Source organism: Xiphophorus couchianus, chromosome 12, assembly GCF_001444195.1.
Source record: "Xiphophorus couchianus chromosome 12, X_couchianus-1.0, whole genome shotgun sequence".
Classification (NCBI taxonomy): Eukaryota; Metazoa; Chordata; class Actinopteri; order Cyprinodontiformes; family Poeciliidae; genus Xiphophorus; species Xiphophorus couchianus.
In genome coordinates this window covers 4124940-4146759 of record NC_040239.1, presented here as the reverse complement: position 1 = coordinate 4146759, position 21820 = coordinate 4124940, and the positions used below count along the sequence as shown (strand labels likewise).

Here is a 21820-nt window from a genome sequence, read left to right as displayed (position 1 = left end):
ACGCTCGGCTTTTAATCAAATATTTAACAGCCAGTGGAAACGGATCTGCAGCTAATCATGGCGGGTTTGAGGCCCGACGGGCTCCAGGTCACAACGCAGGCAGCGAAATTAATTAGGAAGTCAAATACAAATTAAAACGGCTTTAAAGAGAGCTTGGGACCACAGTTTACCATTAAAGAGCTAATGCTTAAACTCATTAGCATAATTAAGATCACACGGGAGAGAAAAAATGGCTGAAGCTTGGCATGGAAGGAGTTAACGAGGTGGAGCCAGTAATTGGATGAGGAGTGACCCTTTCACAGCCGGTGACAGGGAGGCTGCTAATTACCTTAAATGGTCACTGAACGTCAAACGTTTATATCTGAAGGGAAATAATTAGTACTGAGGGCTTTATTACTGTACAAGAACAAAGGAACTATATGTAGAGATGAGAAGTGGTTTACTCTTTGGCTTAAAGTGGCAACTGCTGTTAATGTTTACAGCTGATTATATGTGAGAAAAATCTATAAGTGATTATAAATCACTTATAGATCTATAGATCAGATATGAATCTGTTTTTAACAAATGGAATCAAAGATCCGGTCAGACCAGCTGTTTGTGGTGCAAAGCTTAAAAAATCTAACAATGTTTTACTAAACCAAACAAAGGAATAATCCTATAAAACATCATTTTCATCTGCTGCAAATCTTGAAAGTTTATAAAACAAGGTCTAGTTTCTAGTGCAAATATCTCAGTAAACTTGAAATAAGACAAACCTTTTCAGCAAGATATAGAAACTAGTTTTGAGTAAATTCCTTAATATTTATGAAAAAGTACTAGTTTAATTGGTAGATTATTTCACCTTTAACATGAGAAAAATGTTTTGTTATAAGGGAAATTATCTGCCAGTCGAACTTAGACTTAGACTGACTTTATTGTCATTTTGCACGCACAGGGTGTATACAGAACGAAATTTCGTTGCATACGGCTCAGGACAATGTTTTGAGCTTCCAATGTTGTGAGGTTACTCCAGAATAAAATAAAATACAGTATAAAATATGAATATAAATATAAATATAGAATATAAAGTGCAGGACTGACAGTAAAATAGAAGTTATTTAGCTCTGTACATGTGCAAGGTATGAAGTGGAGACCAGATTTTGAGTGCAGTCCAGTTAAGAGTTCAGCAGTCTGATGGCAAGTGGGAAAAAGCTGTTTCGGAACCTGGTGGACCTGCACCGGATGCTGAACTAGTATGTCTTCATCAATATTAAATAATTATTGACTTTTAACTCTTCTTTCTTGCTGAAAAGTTACTTATAAGTTAGTTTTATGTTATTTCAAATATTCTAAGATATTTGCATTAGAAACTAGGCCAAAAATACCTTAAGATTTTGTGTTTTTGCAGTACTGTTAAAAAGTGGTGCTTCCTCTCCACTGTCACCACATGCTTGCTTTGTATCAAAAGACTCTGAGCCAGCATGTATTGCCACAGACAGAGGGGTTTATTGGAGCAACAGGCCGCGGCGGCTAGCCAAGAGAGGAGGAGGTTTTTCTTCAGGCCATGAAGACAAAAACTCCAGCCTCTGCACAATGAAAAGAGGCGCTTTAGTGACACTTCAGCGCTCGGCTCACAACAGAGGAAACAGGGTGAGATGTTACACAAGCCCTTTAGATTGCTTTATTACCACAGAGATAAAATCCTCCAGCTAAGAAACTGCTGCAGAGTTTGTGTAGATGAGGAGAAGACTGGACATGTATGGAAAACGTTTCCATGTTTATTCATCATGTGTTATCAGAGGCAAACATTTTAGAGGGGATCGGCTTCACGCGGGGGGCCTTTCAGTACGCATTAGCCGCCGCTGTCACAACGCTACGTTTATGTATACAAAGTACGATCAGGCTAATTGAATATTCACTGTGAACATATTCCCTGCATAACATGACTCCCTGCTTTCATCTTTTTTAAAAATTCAAATGGATGGGAGCAGAAGAGGGGAGGATTAGAATACATTACCCCCTAAATACCCCCCCGCCTCTATATGTCTGTCAGGAGGTGAGACGAAGAGGAGGAAGAGGAGGGGGAGGGCAAAGTGCACGCGGCAGAGTTGGCCTCGGCAAAGCTGACGTTAACAATAATGTAATTTAATTAAAGCCAAGATCCCAGCGGTCCTCGCCCAGCGACGGAGGGTCCGTGGGTGAGGAGGAGGAGGGTGGGTTTGATTTTAATAGGTGATGAAGAAAAGGGCCGGCACGCGGCGACACCGTCAACCGCTCCGACCGGTCTGAGGGCTGCTGGGAAAAAAGGCACCGGCAGGACATCAGTTCGGATCCGATCAGGCAAAAGGGACGAGGAGGGAGGGTGCAGGTACCAGCGCCGGCCACCCAGACACAGCAACACCCATCAGCTAATGGAGGGGAAGAGGGACCCACCCACCCACCCACAGACCGCTGGGCCGCCCGGCCGCAGATAAACAGAAACACAAAACCTGACTGTGTTGGAGAATGCTTCAGAGCTTAACTCACACTGCAAAAACACAAAATCTCACTATTCTTTATGCAAATACGTTAGCATTTGAAATAGACAAAACTAACTTACAAGTAGCTTTTCAGCAAGACATAGCAGCTTGTTCTTAGCAAGTAACTCCTTAACATTGATTAAAAAAAAGTACTAGTTATAAGTAGCAGGCTATTTCACTCATAACAAAGCATTTTTCCTATGTTCACTGCAATAACACTAATAAGTATTTTTGGTCTAGTTCCTAGTGCAAATAATTTAGTACATTTGAATTGAAACAAAACTTACAAGTAACTTTTTTTTTGGCAAGAAATATGTGCTTGTTTTAAGTAAATTTTCAACATAGATTAAAAAGGCAGGCATTAAAAGGCAGATTATTTCACTTATAACATGGGAAAAATGTCTTACTATAAATAAAATAATCTGCCAATGGAATTAGTATTTTTTCCATCCGTATTACAGAATAATCTACTAAAATCAAGCTCTTACATATTGCTTAAAAGTATCTTGTAAGTTAATTCTGCACTAGAAATCGGACATAAATACATGGTTATATTTTGTGTTTTTGCAGTGCATGAAGACGTTTTCAAAAACAGGAGTTAATCGGGGAGGTCAGAGGTTGCATCTTAACGTGGCGGAAAATGACATTAAATCTGCCTGGATATTAACAAAACTCCAACAGCTTGTTTCCTCTTTGACAGAAACAATCTCGGGAAAAATAATAACACAATCTGCCCATATTTTTATGCCGAATACGTAAAAAAATACTTTATCTAAGCATAACTGGTAATTATGAGGGCTGTAATTCAGATTTTTATAAAAACAACCCCACTATCAAATCACTTCCTCATGTTTTCTCGCCACATTAGGCCTGTTTTCACATTCCTCCTCCAACCAGCCGCCACCAACAACAATTAGCTTCCATTTTATTGGCCTGAGAAGCACAGCAAGGGTCAACTCGTCTCGTTTTCACCAGCGACGTCTCGAACGTGGACAGGCGGAGGAGACGGACGGGGGGGAGGGGACATTATCAAATTTACAACCAGTCCCACGGACATCTGCCCTACTTTTCCTCGGTTAATGTAAAAAGAACTAATCTGGTTAAGAGAGCACGGACGCGGCTCGTAAATCGCCGGCGCTCTCCGGTGCGGTTAAAGCTGTCACTCCTCTTGTTTGTGGGGGCTGCTGGGTCTGAATGGAGCTGTCAGCTGGCTACTTGTTAGGGCTAACAAGGCCGTCCACTGATAGGACTAATGAGGCCCAGGCATCGCTGCTTCCCCCCTGCAGCCCGACAACAACGCCACCACCACAACGGCTGCTGATGCACGGTCCGCCCTGCAGCCCGCAAACAGCTTCAACAGAGGAGTCTTTATTTTAAAAAGAGAAAAAACAAACGAAGCCATGCAGAAAAGTCACATATCTGAATGCAACAAGTTTTATAGTGAAAATAAGAGGAAAAAAGATCAGATCTGTGGAGAATATTTCTCTATTCGTAAGATATGTTCTAGTTTAACGATGGAATAAAGATCAGTTAAAAACATTTTGCTGCAATTATTACAATATGATTTTTTTTTTACTTATTATGCATAAATCTTTGCAAAAAAATCTTAAAATTAAATTTCAGTGGAAAATTATTGCTTTCACTTATCACACTCTGACATTTACCATATAATAAACATATGGGGATTTTTTTATATTTTAATTTTATGACTAAATTATTTACAATACATACAGACGTTTCATTTAATAACATAAAACTTTTATATCAAAATTCAACACGGTACTTAGCCTCAATTCTGTTAAACAGGCTTCAAAATGGTAAAGACAAGAGAACATGCCATTCAAGGCAGGTGTACACTTATATCTATAAATGTTCATCATAATTACATTTTTTGCAAATGAAATGGACATCTAAAAAAAAAGATACTGTGCAATGTGTATAATTGTACGTTTGAACAAATGTACCATGTAAAAAGTTTTCATACACGTCTCCATAATCAATGGAAAAGCCATTATAGGCAATTCCAGCAACAAAAATGATTTTTTTTCTCATAAATGTCCCAGCTGCATTCTGCAGTTGGGACATTAATATTAGTTTCAGTCAGATGAAAGATTTAAAGATGATTAAACTCCTAAATCTGCCAGAGGTGTGAATAATTATAAATTCAAATCAATAGAAAGTTTTGTTTATTTCTGGATTTGCTGTAATTTCTTGCTGGAAAATGAGCATTTTACTCCTGTGAAAATGGAATAAATAAGTTTTACATTTTTATATGAAAAGAGTCAAAACTTGCAAGTTTCAGTCAAATCTTTTTTCACTTTACAGGCTTTGAATAAATACTATAATTTCTTTTGAATCTGAGCCGTAATCAGACGTTAAAGGGGATTTAACGTGGAGAATTAGTAGCGACTGCCGTTTGCAGGAGCAGTCGTCCTTCTCTTCTTTGCACTTCATTGTTTGCAATGCTCTGCTTTAATTCCAATTACTCCTGTTAATTAGAAAATCTCATGCTCTCTGATCTGGAGTTTTGTTTCAACTTAACATCATTTGTCAGGCTGTTTACTTTTAATTAAAGCTTTATATTGCATTTGTGAAACGTGGAGCTACATTTGCTTGGTGGAGGTGTTTGTCTGGTAAATATCCTAAGTGATGTGGACACGTTTTTGTTCTGCATTAATGTTACTGTCAACCCATTGTTTTAGCATATATTAGTAGCACATTAACATTTTATCTCCTCAGACGTGTAGGTACCAAAATATTCCCTCCAACAGCTGTGGAAAGAGCAAAGCGGCTGAAAAACCTGCGAGGATGTGTCACGTTTTGGCTCCAAAGAGGCACAAAACAATACACTTTGACGGCTTTTATTAGTTTCAAGAAAGATGTTCTCACCATATTCGGTGCGGCATTGTAATGCAACGAGACAAAAGCAAACAAACGTGTGAAAAGATGAGTATGTGTGCATCTGTTTGCCGGTTTGTTTTTTCGTGCTGCAAATGTTTGCTCTGCTTTACGTACCGAGATCAAGCGACAAAATATGCAAAGAAAGAAGCTGCTAAAAACATCCTTTACCTTGGAGACCAAACCAACAGTCTGTCGAGTGAACTTTTCTGCAACATGTGTGAGATCATCCATTTTCGCCGCTTTGCACCATCTTTTCAGCTGCTGCAGATTTTTATTTTTTTAGCGCTCATGTTATCTGAGCGAGTCGCTGTGGATTTCTCAAACTTGAACAAGTCTGCCCAGTTTTTCCTCTTTTGGAAGCCTTCCATGTGACCAGCTTGCCCAGTACACACTGATCCACCAGTGCAGCCAGGGTTTCCGCCAGTTTACTGCTGATCCTTCGCTCTGGAGTCCAACATTTAAATCTGAGTCAGTGGTGTAGTGTATTAGGTTTATCTACTGCTGCTGCAACTGTTGTTAGTCATGCCGTTTGTTTCGGATCCAATCATTTCCTTTAAATCAGTGATGTTTCTGCCAGATTTATCACCAGTTTGGTTAAATCTGATCCCAAACAAAGATGCACACAAATGTCTTCCTTTTAAAAGTGGATTAAAAAAAATTAAGCGCAAAGTTAGCAGTTATAAATCGAAGCTGGGCTTATTTTATTTAGTTTCCATATCAGCAGAGAAAAAAATCCTTTAATTGGACACCTCACACCTGGCTCATTTAGGTATTTTAAAGGGACAAAACAGAGAGTGTTCCCAGGTCAGAAGAGGTAACAAATTCTGGGTCTCCTTCTCCTTCAAGCAGAGTTGAATGATCTTATTCTGTTTTCTAATCTGAGGATTCATTCACACCAGCCATGTTTAGTCTGCTTTAAACTAACTCCAGTTGGTTTGTCTAAACCACAGGTGTCAAACTCCAGTCCTCAAGGGCCGCTGTCCTGCAGTTTTTAGATGTGCCACAGGTACAAAACACTGGAATGAAATGGCTTAATTACCTCCTTCTTGTGTAGATCAGTTCTCCAGCACCTTGCTAATGACCTAATTTTTCTATTCAGGTGTGGCGCAGCAGAGGCACATCTAAAAGTTGCAAGACACCGGCCCTTGAGGACTGGAGTTTGACACCCCTGGTCTAGAAAGTCTGGTTCGCTTGAGAAGGTATGTGTGTGCAATCAAACTCTGGACCAAAAAAGTTAACTCTGGTCCGCCTAAAAAAGCAAGTCTGTATATTCTAGTTAATGATTAATCAATTACTAAATTAGTTGGCAATTATTTCAATATTCGATTAATCATGATTAATCGTTTCAGCCCTATAGTTTTAATGTTAGAACAGTGGGTCCATAAATAATTAAATTAAACATCATTTACCCTTTGTGATTAAACTACACTTCCTATTGGTCATATGGTAGTTTTCAGTTCAGCTAAATCATGAAACTATCAGTCAGGTATGTTACTCACATAATTATTGCTAAGCATCATGGGAATCTGTCTTGGTAAAAGTTTTAATGATTGAACCGAACTGCTGGCTGCACTGCCAAAGATCTGCTTTCACAACCTTGTGCAACAAGACAGCACAATAAATTTAAAAAACACACACAAAGTGAAAATGGGTTTCAAACTACTCCACTTTTTGCAGCACCGTGAGGCGTTAAAACAAACGTTAGATTTAATATTTGGAAAACGGCGTCTTAAAGGCTGGAAATGGATCTGACGAGGCGAAGGAATAAAACCAGTTTCTTAAAGAACCAACTTCCATCATCTTGATGAAAATGATGCTCAAAGCTTTCCTCTGAGGCAGATATCTGTAGATGACAAACATATTGGAAATATTTTTTTCCCACCATCACTCCGTCCACCATCTGCTATTGAGAGAAACTCTGAGAGAAACTTGAGCTCCGTTTGCACCATCAGAACATTTCCCACAAAATGTGACCCGTTTGCTCCACAATGTAAAAATGCAGCGAAGAGGCCAGAGAGAGGCTGCCAATCCTCTCTGCCGCGTCTCTGTTTGTTTACAGTAATTACACTCATGCCTCAGAAGGAAAGTGGTAATTACTGATAACTTAGTGGTGTCAGCAAGATGCAGCTCTGTGCAAAAGTTTTAAATCTTCAAAAGTGTTTTTCTTTGCAAGTTCATGTCAGTTCTACTGAGAAATCTCACATCAGAGGCATTTCTTCTAGTCTTTTTTAAACACACGGATGCTGTAGGTAATCAGATTGAATCATTATCTATTTCAGAACAGTCAATTCATCATGTAATCTTATTTGGAAAGTGATTGAGACACAATATTTATTCTAGAAAACTATAAATGTGCATTTATGTTCAGGTGACAGTCAGTTAATGTTGATTTTCTAGGTGTTGCTAAGTGATGGGGCTCGCCTGAGGTTGCCAGGTAGCATCGAATGTGACTCAACAATCAGAAAGTTTTTGAAACGGCTCATTTTCCAGAAACCAAAGAACATGAACTTAATGCCTAATAACAGCTGGCTGGGTTTTTCTAAGTGCTGTTTTAGAAGCAGTAGGAACCCAAATGGAGATACAAAGTGCATCATGTGAATTTTGAATAACAGGTCTCCTTAAAATCTCTCGTCTGATATAACAATGAAAACGAAGAAGAAAACTCTAGAACTGGGATTGAACTGGATGAAAATGTGACCACAGTGTAAAGAAAAACTCAAAGTCCTTCAGGAAGTCCAGAGAGATTTTGGTGAAGAACATTTTAAAGGATTGTAGGAACAAATGACAGTTTGGAAGTAAAATATAAGGAAACAGAGGATGAGTCAAGACTTTTGCAAGCTGCATTTTCCCCTTTCCATCTCAACTACACTCTGAAAGCAGCAGTTTTCTGCTGATCCAGGAGCTACTTTGTCAAAGCACAAAGCAAAGTAAAAATAAAACCAAGTATGTTCTGTTGTGACTGGACAGCGTTCCAGACCGTCACCTCATCCCTCAGTGGCTCTCGGCTCAGACAAGCCCCCTCTTCTTCCTTTTCTTTTTTATTTTACACCTCCGTTTAACATCCAGCCCTTTAACATTTAACATCCAGATCCAATTTCTAAGATACAACGGACAGATTAAAGGTCAGAGTTCAAACAAAGCTTTTATGTCAAAGTTCGTTTTTCACACTTAAGTTTACGAAGCTCTGAGGTATTCCTTACAAATTTATGAACTATATAAACAGAAGTTTACTTTGAATTTATGGCCAACGGATGGATGGATGGACAGAATGAAAGAAAGAAGGAAGAATGCAATGAAGGAAGGAAAGAAAGAATTGTCAAAGGGAGTAAGAAAGGAAGAAAGGAAGAAAAAATTAAGGAAAAAAGAAAGTGAGGCAGTAAGTAAGAAAGGATGGACAATATGAAGAGAGAAAGGAAAGAAAAAGGGAAAAAAGGAAAAAGAAGGAAGGTAGAAAGCAAGCTAGGAAAGAAGATAGCAATTAAGGAAAAAAAGGAAAGATAGACAAGGAAGAAAGAAAAAAGAAGAAAAGGACAGATGGATGGACAGATGTAAGGCAGGAAGGAAAGAAGGAACAAAGGAAGGGACATCACAAGGAAAGAAGAAAGGAAGGAAGTATGGAAGGGAAGGATGGATGATCAAAAGAAGGAAGGACAAAAAGAAGGACAAAAGGGCAGAAGGAATGATGGCAGGACAGTCTGATGAAAAGAAGGAACTGGAAAGATGAGTAAATGATGGACGGATAGACAGAAGGAAGGAAGGAATTCAGTCTGAAAAATCCTTTCCCAGACTCTGCAGAAACGCTGTTCAGCTGCAAACATTAATTTTAATATTTCTTCATGAAACGTATTCCAGATTATTCTTCCACTTTCTTCAATTCCAGTTATTTCCATTCCTCTACAAAAGCTTTCTTCGGTTTATTTAGCAGAAGATGCAACAGAAACGATGAAGTTACATCATGAGCCACAAGCAGCTTCCTTCTCTGTCCTCAGCCCGGTTTGTTAAGAAAATTTAGTGAATTATTACATTATAAAAACATATTTCAGTCACTAAAAGGCTGACTGTGTTTCAGCAGTAGCTTAGGAGTCCATCATGTAATACTATTAACCTCCACACACACACAGACACACACACTCAGCCCACACATCCCCCTGGTGAGGAACAGATGAGAGCGAGAGGAACGAGTCCAAGTGGAAATACGCAGGAACAACTCTTAGCGCCTGTTCTGGGCTGCTGGCTCGGCTGGCGGTCCGTAGGAGGACGAGGAGGACTTAATGCGTGTTGTGATATCGTTCCTCGCACACCTTGTTTTGACATTTTGCGGACAGCTGCTTTCAGGAAACAAAACCTAGCATGTGAAGGTGGGAGGCAAGGAGAAAACGCTGCATGCATTCAAAGCGACGCCTCTTCAAACGGAGCCTGAGGCAGCGTTCACACCAGACCCGTTTGGTCCGGTTTAATACAACTCTGGTCCGTTTGTCTGGAAAGTCTGGTCAATTTGGGGATGTAGGAATGTGCAATGAAACCAAGGAAGTGAGTTCTGGTCTGCCTACAAACTTCGGTCTCAATTCGGTTGAAGTGAACTCAAATGCATATGTGAACGCCAAGCAGATCAGAGATCGCTCCAGAAGCAGGAAGCAGACTACAGCACAGAGCATTCTGGGTAAATACTACCAAAACAAACTAGAGTCTAGCACTCGCGGGAGAAATGGCTCATAGTCTTTTACCAAAAACAAAAGAGAAATCCTGCATTTCTTGAAGAAGGAAGTTGAAGAGTGGTTTTTAAGTGTGCCACATTATTTTAATTATTTTGAAAATAATATCATCTGATAAACATTACATTTACAGAAAACAAGTTAGCAAGTTTGATATCTTATATTTCCGGCAGGAAGAGATTAACCTATTATTTATCTAATAATCTATCAATTATTATCTATAAAAATAATAAAAATTAGTTTTCCAAGTGCATTCAGTTTGCATCATTCAATGTTATTTTATAATAGCAAATGGGCTGAACTTATATAGCGCTTTTTCCAGTCATTTTGACCATTCAAAGTGCTTTACACCAGTTACATTCACCCATGCGCACCCAAACACATTTATACAATGATACACAGATCAGTAGGCAACTTGGGGTTGAGTGCCTTGTCCAGGGGCACATCGACATGCGACAGGAGGAAGACGAAATCGAACCTACAAACTTCCGATCAAAAAACGACTACTCTACCCACAGAGCCACAGTCGCCCCATATATGATGTAGGGGCTTAACTTGCGTATGCCTTGGGCCGGCCCTGCACCGCTTCGATCCAGTTGGGTGAACAGTTTTCTCAAAGGTTTTGGTTCATTTGATGCAGTGCTGCGTGACAGCAGACCGCGGCAGATGAAAATGTAACAAATGTTGCAACTTTGGTCCCCAGTTGAAGCGAGTCTTCGAGACCATCAGGCGTGAAAACGCCCTGAGAGAGAATGGGGAAAACGAGGCCGGCCTCCTTCCCGCTCCCCGCCACCTTCCTCTACCTGCTGTCCCCAGCCGATCCCGGGAAAAACTCGGCGGCAGATGTTGCTGCGCTAAGCTGGCTCTGAAGTGCCTCCCCGGCTCCCTGCTCTCACCCACAACACAGTCAAACCGGATTAGATCTCTTTATTTGTGCCTGGGGCAAGTTCGGCTCTGCAGCTGTGTCCACCCCCGCTCTACCTTTGGTGTCGGAAGCCCTCGGGCTCTAAATGTGAGACCATGGAAAAAAAAAATTTAAATAAAAAAAAAAAACAAAACAACTCTTTTTCTGTCTCTTTTCTGCATCTGCTGACAGTCCAGTGGTCTGACTCCGGGCAGCGGCAGCAACAAACGGAGGGAGGCTGGGTGAGGAGTGGGGGGAACCGGGTCCCCGTGCTGAACAGATGTCTGCGACAACCTGCTTACTTACACCTGTACGAGTCCTTGTAACCCGGCGGACGGACGCTGCTGAAAAATTCATGACCCTGGAGGTTTCCTGTCCGCCATCAAACACAGCATCCTGCCTCTTTCCCTCTCTCTATGGCACTGCTGCGCTCTCTGCCATCCGCACTGAACACGCAGCAGGACGGAGCGGACTTCTTCCTCAGCTGTGTTTACTCTGACCAGCACCAACCGGCCGTAAGAGATCCAGGAGGGCGGAGACCGGCAACAATACGACTACTGTTCAAACTCCAGAGCAAAGAATTCAATATTTCTCCAAATAGTGACCTTAATGGCAAGAAGGAGGACAGAGAGGACGAGAAGGGAGCAAATCGAAGCAGATAAAACTGTATTTTACTTTAATTTTGACAGTTTGTTTTAGCGAATGAAAATGTTCTGCATTTATGTTGTCTGTTTACGTCATCTAAAAAAATCAAAACTTCAACCATTACAAGGAGGTTGTATGTTCCTCATTGTCACATGTTAACTCACTGAACTCACGAATAAACAAAGTAAATAAAAACTGTGTGGTTGGATGAAAACAGCCCGCTGTTGCTCAGCCTCGGTGTCACTTCAAACACAAAGCGTCCTGCGACCCGATCTGCCTGACCGTCTCCAGAGCCTCTCGTTTACAGTCTTGATCACAGAACTGAAAGTGGAGTTTGGCTCAGTGATCAGAATAAAAATGGGACTCGACTGGCAGCTTTTCTCCTCTTAGCCAAACGTGATGTGAAACAACCTCTTTGACAATCTTTGGGCTTCCTGACCTGGTGGTCACTTCATATGGATGCATTACAACTAAAACAACGAGGCTACAACATTTTTTATCACCATTAAAAACAGCTCTGGAAAGCAGAAAACGTCAGCTCTTGCTATCTTTTAGATGTTTCAACAACAGAGAACCACAGATAAATGATTTCTCTGCCTTCTACACTGAACCGCTTACCTCATTATTTGAATCCACAGTGCAGAATCTTGTGTATAAAAAGTCTCTTTTAAAGCTAATATATAGATAAAAAGAACATGAATGTCCAAATGAAATGCCTTAATCGTATTTTTGTGATTGATCTCTGTGCATCTTTGCAAACCTAAGGTATGCTACTTTGTTTTTTGAGAGGAAAAGTACTTTTCTAACATTGCTGCTGAGTTTTTCAATTGTTCTGTCATAAACTTTAACAATCACCACACTGAAACCCCCTGAGTCTCAGTTTTATTTCTCATGTAAAAGCAGAAGTTTTGCTGGTTTTCGATGTGATTTATGAAATAGCAACGTGACGCCCTGAGTAACGACTGGCAGGCTGACAGCTGCTAGATTTCCTCAAGTTTTCCCTTTTCTTCAGCCCTCGACCTGATCCCACTGCAGAGAGTTACATTTTTCTCTGAACCACACCCATATGGATCCTGTTCTCTGACCTCTGACCTGAGCAGAACCACCCACCACAGACGTGCAGATGTGTATTTGTTTCTGTTTGTGTCTGAGAAGTGTTCCTGCTTTAGATCGCAGAACGAAAAGAATGCTGCAGAAACTCAAAAACGTGAAACTGGCAGTGTTTTGTATTTCCGATTCGAAGCCGCAGTATTTGATTTTCTGTCCATAGCATTTCATTTTGGGATTATGTGTGCAGATTTACATCCACAGCAGATGGTGTGGTTTGTTGGATTATGAGCCGTGTTAGAGTATAATACATATGAAAACATCTGGTTAGCTCTGACTCTGTGGCGTTCTGGTAACCGTCTGCGTCTCAGATAGTTTCCTCTCCTCTGACTGAGGTCGAGTGAAGCGAACGGTTTGACCATATTAGGTCGCCTCTGTCCTCCTTCCTTCTGTGAAGCTTTGCAGCTGCAGCTGCAGGTCACGTCACCGTGGTGAAGCATAAACAACACAATGCACAACAAGAAACAGAAGTTTCCTCTACTGAGAGGTTGCATCCACTCACAGCCACAGAAAGGAACAATAAACTGACATGTCTTTAACTGTAAATGGGCTTAAACAGACAACTAAGGCAGATTCATGCATTTAAACCACTAAAAAAGAAACAAAATAAAAAAGACCAAACTGCTAATAGATGCTCAAGGTTGTAATTTTTCTCCAAAAATATAATATTCTATATTGATGCAAAATATTTCTCTGATTGACATCATCTCTACTGCTGTGAGTTTGCTGTTTGTTACTTTGCTGTTTTGTCTGTTTGCCACCACAATATTTAATGCACAGCTAAAATTTTCTATCTGTTGTTGCAGCGGGTCTGCAGATTTCCAACAGAAATATTTTTGAAAAGTCGTGGAGTGTTTTCTCCTCTGTCCTACCTGGTCTGCTGAGGTGGGACGCATGAGGGAGACCCGGTCATACTGCCGCCGCAACAAAGCCCACAACGCATCCAGGCGACCCTGACGGCACACAGATATGACATCAAGGAAAATAGCAGAACTGACAGAAATTTGACGAAATATTTTTCTTATCTGTTTAAAAATGTTTGAATAATTACACATTTTTTTGCTTTGTCCTGTTTTTGAATTTAGTTTTTCCTCCATGTTTTCAGTGAGCGTCATGAGGAACCATAACATGTGATATCTGTGGGGAACGCACCTTGATAGGAGTGTACCATTTGCTTTCAGCCTGCCTGTTGTTGGACGCCGGTTTAGGTTTTGGACGTTTGATCATCGGCTCTTCCACGTCCTCTGGTTCGGACACTTTAGCATTTTTGGCCTTCTCCAGCCGGGCCCCCTCCTCAGTTGATCCCTTTTCTCCCCATTTCACCTAAGCAGGATAAAAACAGAAGATGAAAGAGTGCTAGAACAGCTACATGTGAGAGGAGGTAGGCCCAGGTTAAAAAAAAAACATAATACTGCCCTTTTACCATTAGGACTTGATGTATTGTCTTGATTGTTCCTCCTTTAACCAAATAATAACCCAAATAAAGTCATTGCTTTTTACTCTTTTTTTAAATAATCCTGTCATGAACTCTAAGATATAACAGACTAACTGAAGTCTGGAGGGGCTGAAACTTGAATTTTGCAGAAGTGAATTTGTTTGGACTAGTGAATAAACTTCACTTTGTAGAAGGATGATTTTGCAATTATCTGAAGCAGGAGTGCTCAAGTCCAGTCCTTGAGAGCTACCGTCCTGCAACCTTTAGACGCATCCTTACTCCAATAGACCAGGATCAGCTCTGAACAGGCCTGGTAACGTGCCATTCATTTGATTCAGGTGTGTTGGAGCAGAGAAACATCTGAAATTTGCAGCATGGTAGATCTTGAGGACTGGACTTTAGCACCCCTGATCTGAGAATGCCCCACAAACTCTTCCCTGATTGATCGATATTGTGCTAACTCATACCCACTTAGTCCAGATCAGCATCAGTTTTGGTAAAAAAAAAAAAAAAAATCATCCTTGAAGGTGATCAGCCAATCAATGCATCTGATTAGGAGCACCTGGTGGCAACTTTCTCTCCTAAGTACCAATCTAGCAGCAAGAACTCAATTCAGTTGACACTATGTGTTGTCAGGTGTGTGTGTGTTTGCATATGAGCTTGTGAACATGAGTATGTGTGTTAGTCAAGCTGTCCTGCTTTTTAATTGAAATCATCACATCTGTTGCAAGGAGGAGACAAAAAAAAAATCCATCGCCACATGAATGGGGAGAGGTGATTAATTAGTGACACATTTTCTAAGCTGTAGGTTAAGCCGTGACAATATAGAACAGCTTCTGAGAATCATGTCAGGGATACATCCCAGGCCCGGGAAAAAAACGGAGCGCTGCAGTGAATAAAAGAAACGCTCACGTGTCAGAAACTGGAATGTTGCAATCATCCTGACACCTAACATGTCAAAGGGATCCTTCAAATGGCGATAGAAGTCATAGATATAACGATAGATGCCAAATGTGGCGTAAATACGTCTTAGACATTCTTTTTTCAAAAACCTACGTGGGAAACGTGAAATTCAAGATGGCCATCATATCTGGTATAGAAGAGGATTCTGACATCAAACTGTATATTTTTGACCATGTAGTGTGTGTGTAGTGATGGACTCTGACCTAAACCTTCAAAGTCATATAGAGAAAGTTACAAAGTCGGCCTTCTATCACCTAATGAACATTTTCAGGCTTAAAGGACCAGCAAGATCTAGAGAAACTCATCCATGCGTTTATCTTTAGTCACATTGATTACTGCAACAGCGTCTTTACAGGTCTGATTAAAAAAAAGTTAACCAGATCCAGAACTCTGCTGCTAGCTTTCTGACTAAAACCAGGAAGATAGAGCACATCACTTCAGTGCAAGGTTTTTCCACTGAGAGAATAGCTTTAAAATACTGTTTCCAGTTTATAAATCATCGAACAGTTTAAATATCTGCTGCTGTTGTATCAACCCTCCAGACCTCTCAGGTCTTCTGGATCTGCGCTGTATCCCCAGAACCAGAACCAAACATGGAGAAGCAGCATTCAGCTTCTATGCACCACAAATCTGGAACAAACTTCCAGAAAACTGAAAAACAGCTGAAACACTGAGTTCTTTTAAATCTGAATTAAAACCCAGCTGTTTAGAGTTGCTTTGAATTCACAATGAAAGAAACACCGACAAACACATTTAATGTGAATTGTTGATTTTAAAGATGGAACATGATAAAATGTAATGTCTGTTATTGGTTTCTACAACTGTTGACTATATGATGATTATGCTACGTTCATGATGTAAGGAACTTTGAAAGACCGTGTTGCTGAAATGTGCTACACAATTAAACTTAAATGGTTGAAATATGGGACTCTAACATCTCTCAAAAGATTAATGTTGCCTTATCTTGAGTTTAGATTTTACAAAATGTATGCATAGGATGCACATTTGACATATAAGCTTTGATTATTCCTGAAGGATTTAGATATTAACAGGAGTCCAGGACGGAAGAAGTGTGAGTAGAAACTCGGAGAGGTGGTCGAGTCGAGCTGACAGGAGCACTCAATCTTCCAACTGAGCAGCGACTTGATCCAATCAGGACGAGATAGCGGGACCTGTCATGTCGGACGCATCAGCAGAGTGACGAGGACAGCAGCCGGGTCCGCTGCCCGCAACTACACCAACTTCCAACATCAACGTCAGCAGGACTACACCCGTCAGATGTGTGTCACCGCCGCATGCAGAGGATCTTTGTTTGATTTGATTTCCTTAGCTGCTCTATTTTAAAGCAAAACAAAACCCAGTTTCAGGGTCTGACCTCCATGCGTTTGATGCCTCCCGCTCCTCTTCCTCCGTAGTATGAGGCGTCCACCGTCGGCCACTTCTTCTTTGGCAGCGACTCGGGTTCCTGGAAAAAGAGCCGGAAAGTCACACGATTCTATAAATGACAACATTAATAAAACAGCTGCAACTGGACGACAGTAAGAAGGAAGCTGAAGATTAATTATATTATTGTTTAATTTTCATCAGGAAGGATGAAATGCTCTATGTTATGTTTGCCTCCATTGTGCATTTGGTCAGCACGTTTCAGGGACTGTAAGCTTCAAAGTAACTTAATCTTCTATGGCAGTAGCATATTTTCACTTTGAAAAGTTTAAAGAAATCAACTGATATATTTTTTATATTAACCTGCAGAAAGACCCCACAGGGATCGTTTTTCAGTTTTTTTTAGAAGCAACCAGATTTTTATTTCAAATGTCATGAGTTTTTGATGTAATTTACTTCCCAGGATTTGTGCTGGAGTCAAGCCCACAGCATCACAGGTCCTCCACCATACAAACTATAATCATCAATATTTCCATCCCTCGTTTTAAAGCATTTATCCACTTTTTATTTGCATCTGAATAAAGAGATGCGAATGCTATTTGCAGAAATGCTATTTTGCAGCATTTCTCTGCAAAATAGAGAAATGCAGAAAACCAGTATAACATCATGACCAAGCAGATGTCTGCAGGTAAAGTCTCAGTACTTTAAGATTTTATGTTGACATTTGTGATGGTGGGACAGAAAAGGCTTCTTCCTGCTGTGACTCCTGAGCAACCAGCTGAGCATCTAATGGTTTTTATGGAGACTTTACTGAGACTCTCACATTTGGAGGATTATTTTAATTCTTACAATCAATCGTTACAGCTCCAGTTATTTCAATCGTTAATGCAAATAAGGAAACATTTTATAATAGCCGTTTCCTAACTAAAATAGTTAATGGAATATACATTTTTAATTTTGTTCATTCATTATATTTTAATAATTTATAATGCTTGTATCAAAATAGCTCAAAATATTCTGTTCATCTAATTTTCATTTATTTATATATTTGTTCATATTCATATTATTATTATATTGAATTGTTCAGCTAATCTTGATTTATTTAGCATTGTTTTTACAATTCTTTATTACTATAACTATTGCTGTTAAAATGTATTATAATTTTTTTTTATCTGTTATATTTTTTAATACTTGCTGAAGAATATCTTACTGCAACACAAGACAAAATGGTTTTTTAATCAATATTCTTTTCATTCTGGTGATCCTTATAAACACATACTATTACTGTTGACGATAATAATAATGATGCAAAAATTTATCTAAATCTTTAAAATAAATATGGCCAATTTAAAATTAATTATTAATATGTGCAGAAATATGGGGTCTAATTTGTATTGCGGACATTTGTGTTGACCCCTTGCGACATACTCACAGGTGGAGGCGGACGGGAAGGTGGAGGCGGCGGCGGTGGGTCTTTGATGACCTGAATAAACAGAAAAAGAAAACAAAGCTGGTCGGCAGGAGGACACGCTCTCAAACCTTATCAGGACCCAGACGAGGCTGATGGGGCGGATTCGTGACAGGTGACACAGCCTAACAGAGACGTCCCTCAGCTCGTCTCATGACGGCGACGCCGCTGCTGCCAGCCTCACGAGCGGCAGTTGCCGCCCCATCGCCCCGCTGACTACTGATTACAAGGATCCTGCTTGTAAACTAACATCAGTGGCCCCCCGTGCAAAATAGAGAAATGCTGAAAACCAACTTGTTGACAGGGGAATCTTTGGGGCGATCGCAGTAGCCAGTTTAGCTCCTAATTAATTGGATGGGGTTCAGCGCTCCGAAGCGATCCCCCCAATCATAAAATCCTAAGGAGTTAATTAGCTCCAATCAGATACAGAGGAGGCGGCTTGGGCTGCGCTCCAAGTCCCGTCTGTTGGGAAGATGAGTGGCGGCGGAAAAAAATAAAACAAGAAAAAAAAAACCCAACACATTCACACAGATCTCAATGACGTTGCTTACTGACAGCGGAGTGACCAGCCCGGAGGCGGTCTCCATGACAACGTGGAAAGACACCTGAGAAGCAGGTTGTCCACAATGTGATACCACTCAGGGACAAGATGCCTGGACTGGGTTTTTCTGATGTGCATCGGCAAGCAAAGAGGAGCCTGACGGTGACATTTGTCAGGCGTCACTCAGGTGTCCACCTGAGACAACGCTCAGTCAGCGGTAACATGGCTGTGAAAAGACACACAGACGCTTATTATTTGGTGTTTTAAGATTTCAAGAGTTAAAGCTCACGATCTGACAGACAGAAGAAAACCCACACACTGAAATGGTGTAATAATGTAAAACTTTGATAAGCATCTTTAAAGATGCCTATGATGCTTCTTTAAAACAAATCAGGATAGTTTAATGGGCAATACAAAACATGTGCATCACAATTTTTTAGCATAAAATAATTCTCAGACAATGAGATCTTAGTCTGGTCAGTTCTGTCTATTTTGAGTTCATTTCAGAATGAGACGTTTTAGGGCGCCTGTCACTTTAAATTTAAATGAGCTGCTGCTGGCCACGCCCCCCAACTCAACTTTACACTCACAAACTGATGCACAATTCTGTAACCGTACATCTTCCAAAAGCAGAAGTTTATTTTACACTTGAATCATGTTTTAACCGAACAAACAAGCAGCAATCAAGCTGCTGGTTAACCACAAGATGTTTCTACGGTGTTTAAATACACAACATGCTGAGCTAATATGTTGCTATCAGATCTTATTGATGGAATGTAATTCTCGAGTCCCTGTTACTCTTTCCATGCAATCAGAACAGCATTCAGCCTCCGAAAGCAGACATGGAGGAAGATCATAGCAACAGAAAAAAAAAGAAAATAAGGAGCTTCAACTTTACACATGCACAGCTCTAATTAGAAGTTATAAAACATGGCCTTTTTAGAGCAAACAAAGCTTGGTGTAGCCTGTTTGGATTGCTGTCATTAAAATGAAGTATTTGCTAAAGGCTTATTTGCCGGTAGACTAGTATGTGAAGGTTGTATATGGTCCAGTTTTCCACCCAGACACTCCTGGGATGAAATTCTCCTTTAGTTCCTCCCTTCCTGTGGACTTTAGCACCAAACACAATAAATACTGAGAGAATATCTCGGCTTGAGGTGGGGAGAGAGCACCGTCTGGCTCATTAGTCATCACAGACAGATACTAAAGTCAGAGCTGCTTTTGCATTTGCTAAAGTGGTTTTGGAGGGGAAAAAAGGAGCAATGTAATTATGGCCTATCATAGATCCAAACAGCTGTTTCCTTCCCGGTTAAGCTCAGGGATACCGTCAGACTCGCTGCAGTGTTGTCATTAGAATAATGAAAAACAATCAATTAGGGTTAATTAATTTCTCTTTGACACACAACTGGCTGCACACAAATCCTGCAGAGGTCTGTGGATGACCTCTCCATACGCTGATTAACAGCATTCCAGCCACACCTTACGTTGACGGGATTATCTCTTTTTATTAAGTAATTATGCAGCAGATTTCCCACACATGTTGTGGGCTAAATAAAGCATTACACAAACGCCGGAGCTCGGCGGCTCCTTTTTTCCCAGCAACCTGACGGACAGATGTGAGCTCTCTGCAGCGCGGTGGCGTAATTAAAAACTAAACCGCGGGATGCTTCGCCATCTGACACCGGCCCCAGCGGCTCGCCACCGCAGCCTGCGCGCCACGGGGAATCAGACCAATCAGAAGCACTCGGGGCACCGTCCACATATGGCTGTCTCTGCGAACGCCCGACTGGGATTGGAAATCTGCTCGCACCCAGAACCTGAGCTCAAACGGTGGCGTGTCAAGCTGTTTCAGGAGGTTTGTTGTGACGGATCAGTGGCAGGTAGCATATTTGAAAGTTTAAAAGCGATTTAGGTTTTTAACATGGCTTTCTGAAGTAAAGGAAATTCTGCACTGCAGTGGTGGCAGGAATAACAGCTTATTGTTGAAATGTTTTCAAAATCATGCACATAACTTTCCTATAAGTATGCATATAAAACTTATTTTTTCCAGGTTTTCATATTCAGGACAGTTTTAAAGGAGTCACTTAAGTTTCAAATGTTAATTTAAAATGTTAACTACTTTTGAAAAGCTTTGGCAGTCATGAGGACACCGATGTGTTCATGGAGCCACTGACTAACATGTGAGCGTTTTGACGGTGAAAGTTAAGCGGTTGAAGCAAAATTTGAAACTAATTTGACTTTCGTCACTCATCTCTTGACTCATGTTTGCCACTCTGCATTGTTGACTGCAGAATAAGACCGTACAACACATGCGTGACCCAATTAATCCTCCACACGAGAGAAGCTTTTACGTTAAAACAGGTAATGAGTAATGTTAACACGTTAAACGATTTAGACTAATCGCTTTTTGTGCAAAAAACACAAAATCTTACCAAGTATGTTTGATTTAGTTCAAATATGTTAGTACATACAGTATGTTAGTACAAGTTTTTTCTTACTTGAAATAAGAAAAAACTAACTTTCAAGTAACTTTTCAGCAAGATATGAGTTTATTTTAAGTAGTAGTTGTAAGTGAAATCATCTGCCAGTGAAATTTGTATTTTTTTCCACTTTTAACAACTTCATTTTTCTTGCTGAAATATTACTTGTACATTCCTTTTGTCTTATTTCAAGCCTATTAAGATATTTGCACTACAAAACAAAACAGAAATTCTTGGTAAGATGTTGTGTTATTGCAGAGCAACTATTTGTCATTGACAGCCCTAATAAAATAACAAAGTAATTAGAAGTCACCAACATATTAGGCACCAAATGAGTTGAAAATGTTTCCAAAAGTGTGTCCAATTTTGCATTGATTCATTTGTAATACAGATAAAATCCCTTGCCTTTGAAAACTCCATCTCCAACCCTTTGATTTAAACAAAAGGCAACGCCAGGCAGGGCTTAATTTCCAAACAAATGATAAACAAAGAAACTACCACTCCACAGCTTGTCTGACCTCTCGTCTGGCAGCGGGCCATGCGGGTAGAGGCAGAGGAAGAGAGGGATTGTGGGAGGGAAGTTTGTGTGCGCGCGCGTGGCCTCATCGCCTCATCTCGACTGCCGAAGCCTGGCAGACTGGGGGTTTAAATATTAACAAGCCACACATGGCCCTCCTCTTCTGCCGGGTCCCTCGATGGAAGGCAACAGCAGCTCCCTCCACCAAGACAAACACGTCCGCGGCCAGACATGCTGCAGGGGGTTTACATTTTAATGCCTTTGTT

General features: G+C 40.5%; 1 protein-coding gene across 2 annotated transcripts in view; it reads right to left on the bottom strand.

Moving 5' to 3' along the window:
- Positions 1-21820, bottom strand: part of antxr2a (ANTXR cell adhesion molecule 2a) — an 87705-nt gene that overhangs the window by 30106 nt on the left and 35779 nt on the right. For both annotated transcript variants that reach the window (XM_028033980.1, XM_028033979.1), the window contains exons 13-16: positions 17981-18031; positions 16541-16630; positions 13920-14090; positions 13640-13720 (exon numbers count right to left, since the gene is read on the bottom strand). In XM_028033980.1, coding sequence (XP_027889781.1) covers positions 13640-13720; positions 13920-14090; positions 16541-16630; positions 17981-18031 — 393 coding nt within the window. The remainder of the gene's footprint in view (positions 1-13639; positions 13721-13919; positions 14091-16540; positions 16631-17980; positions 18032-21820) is intronic.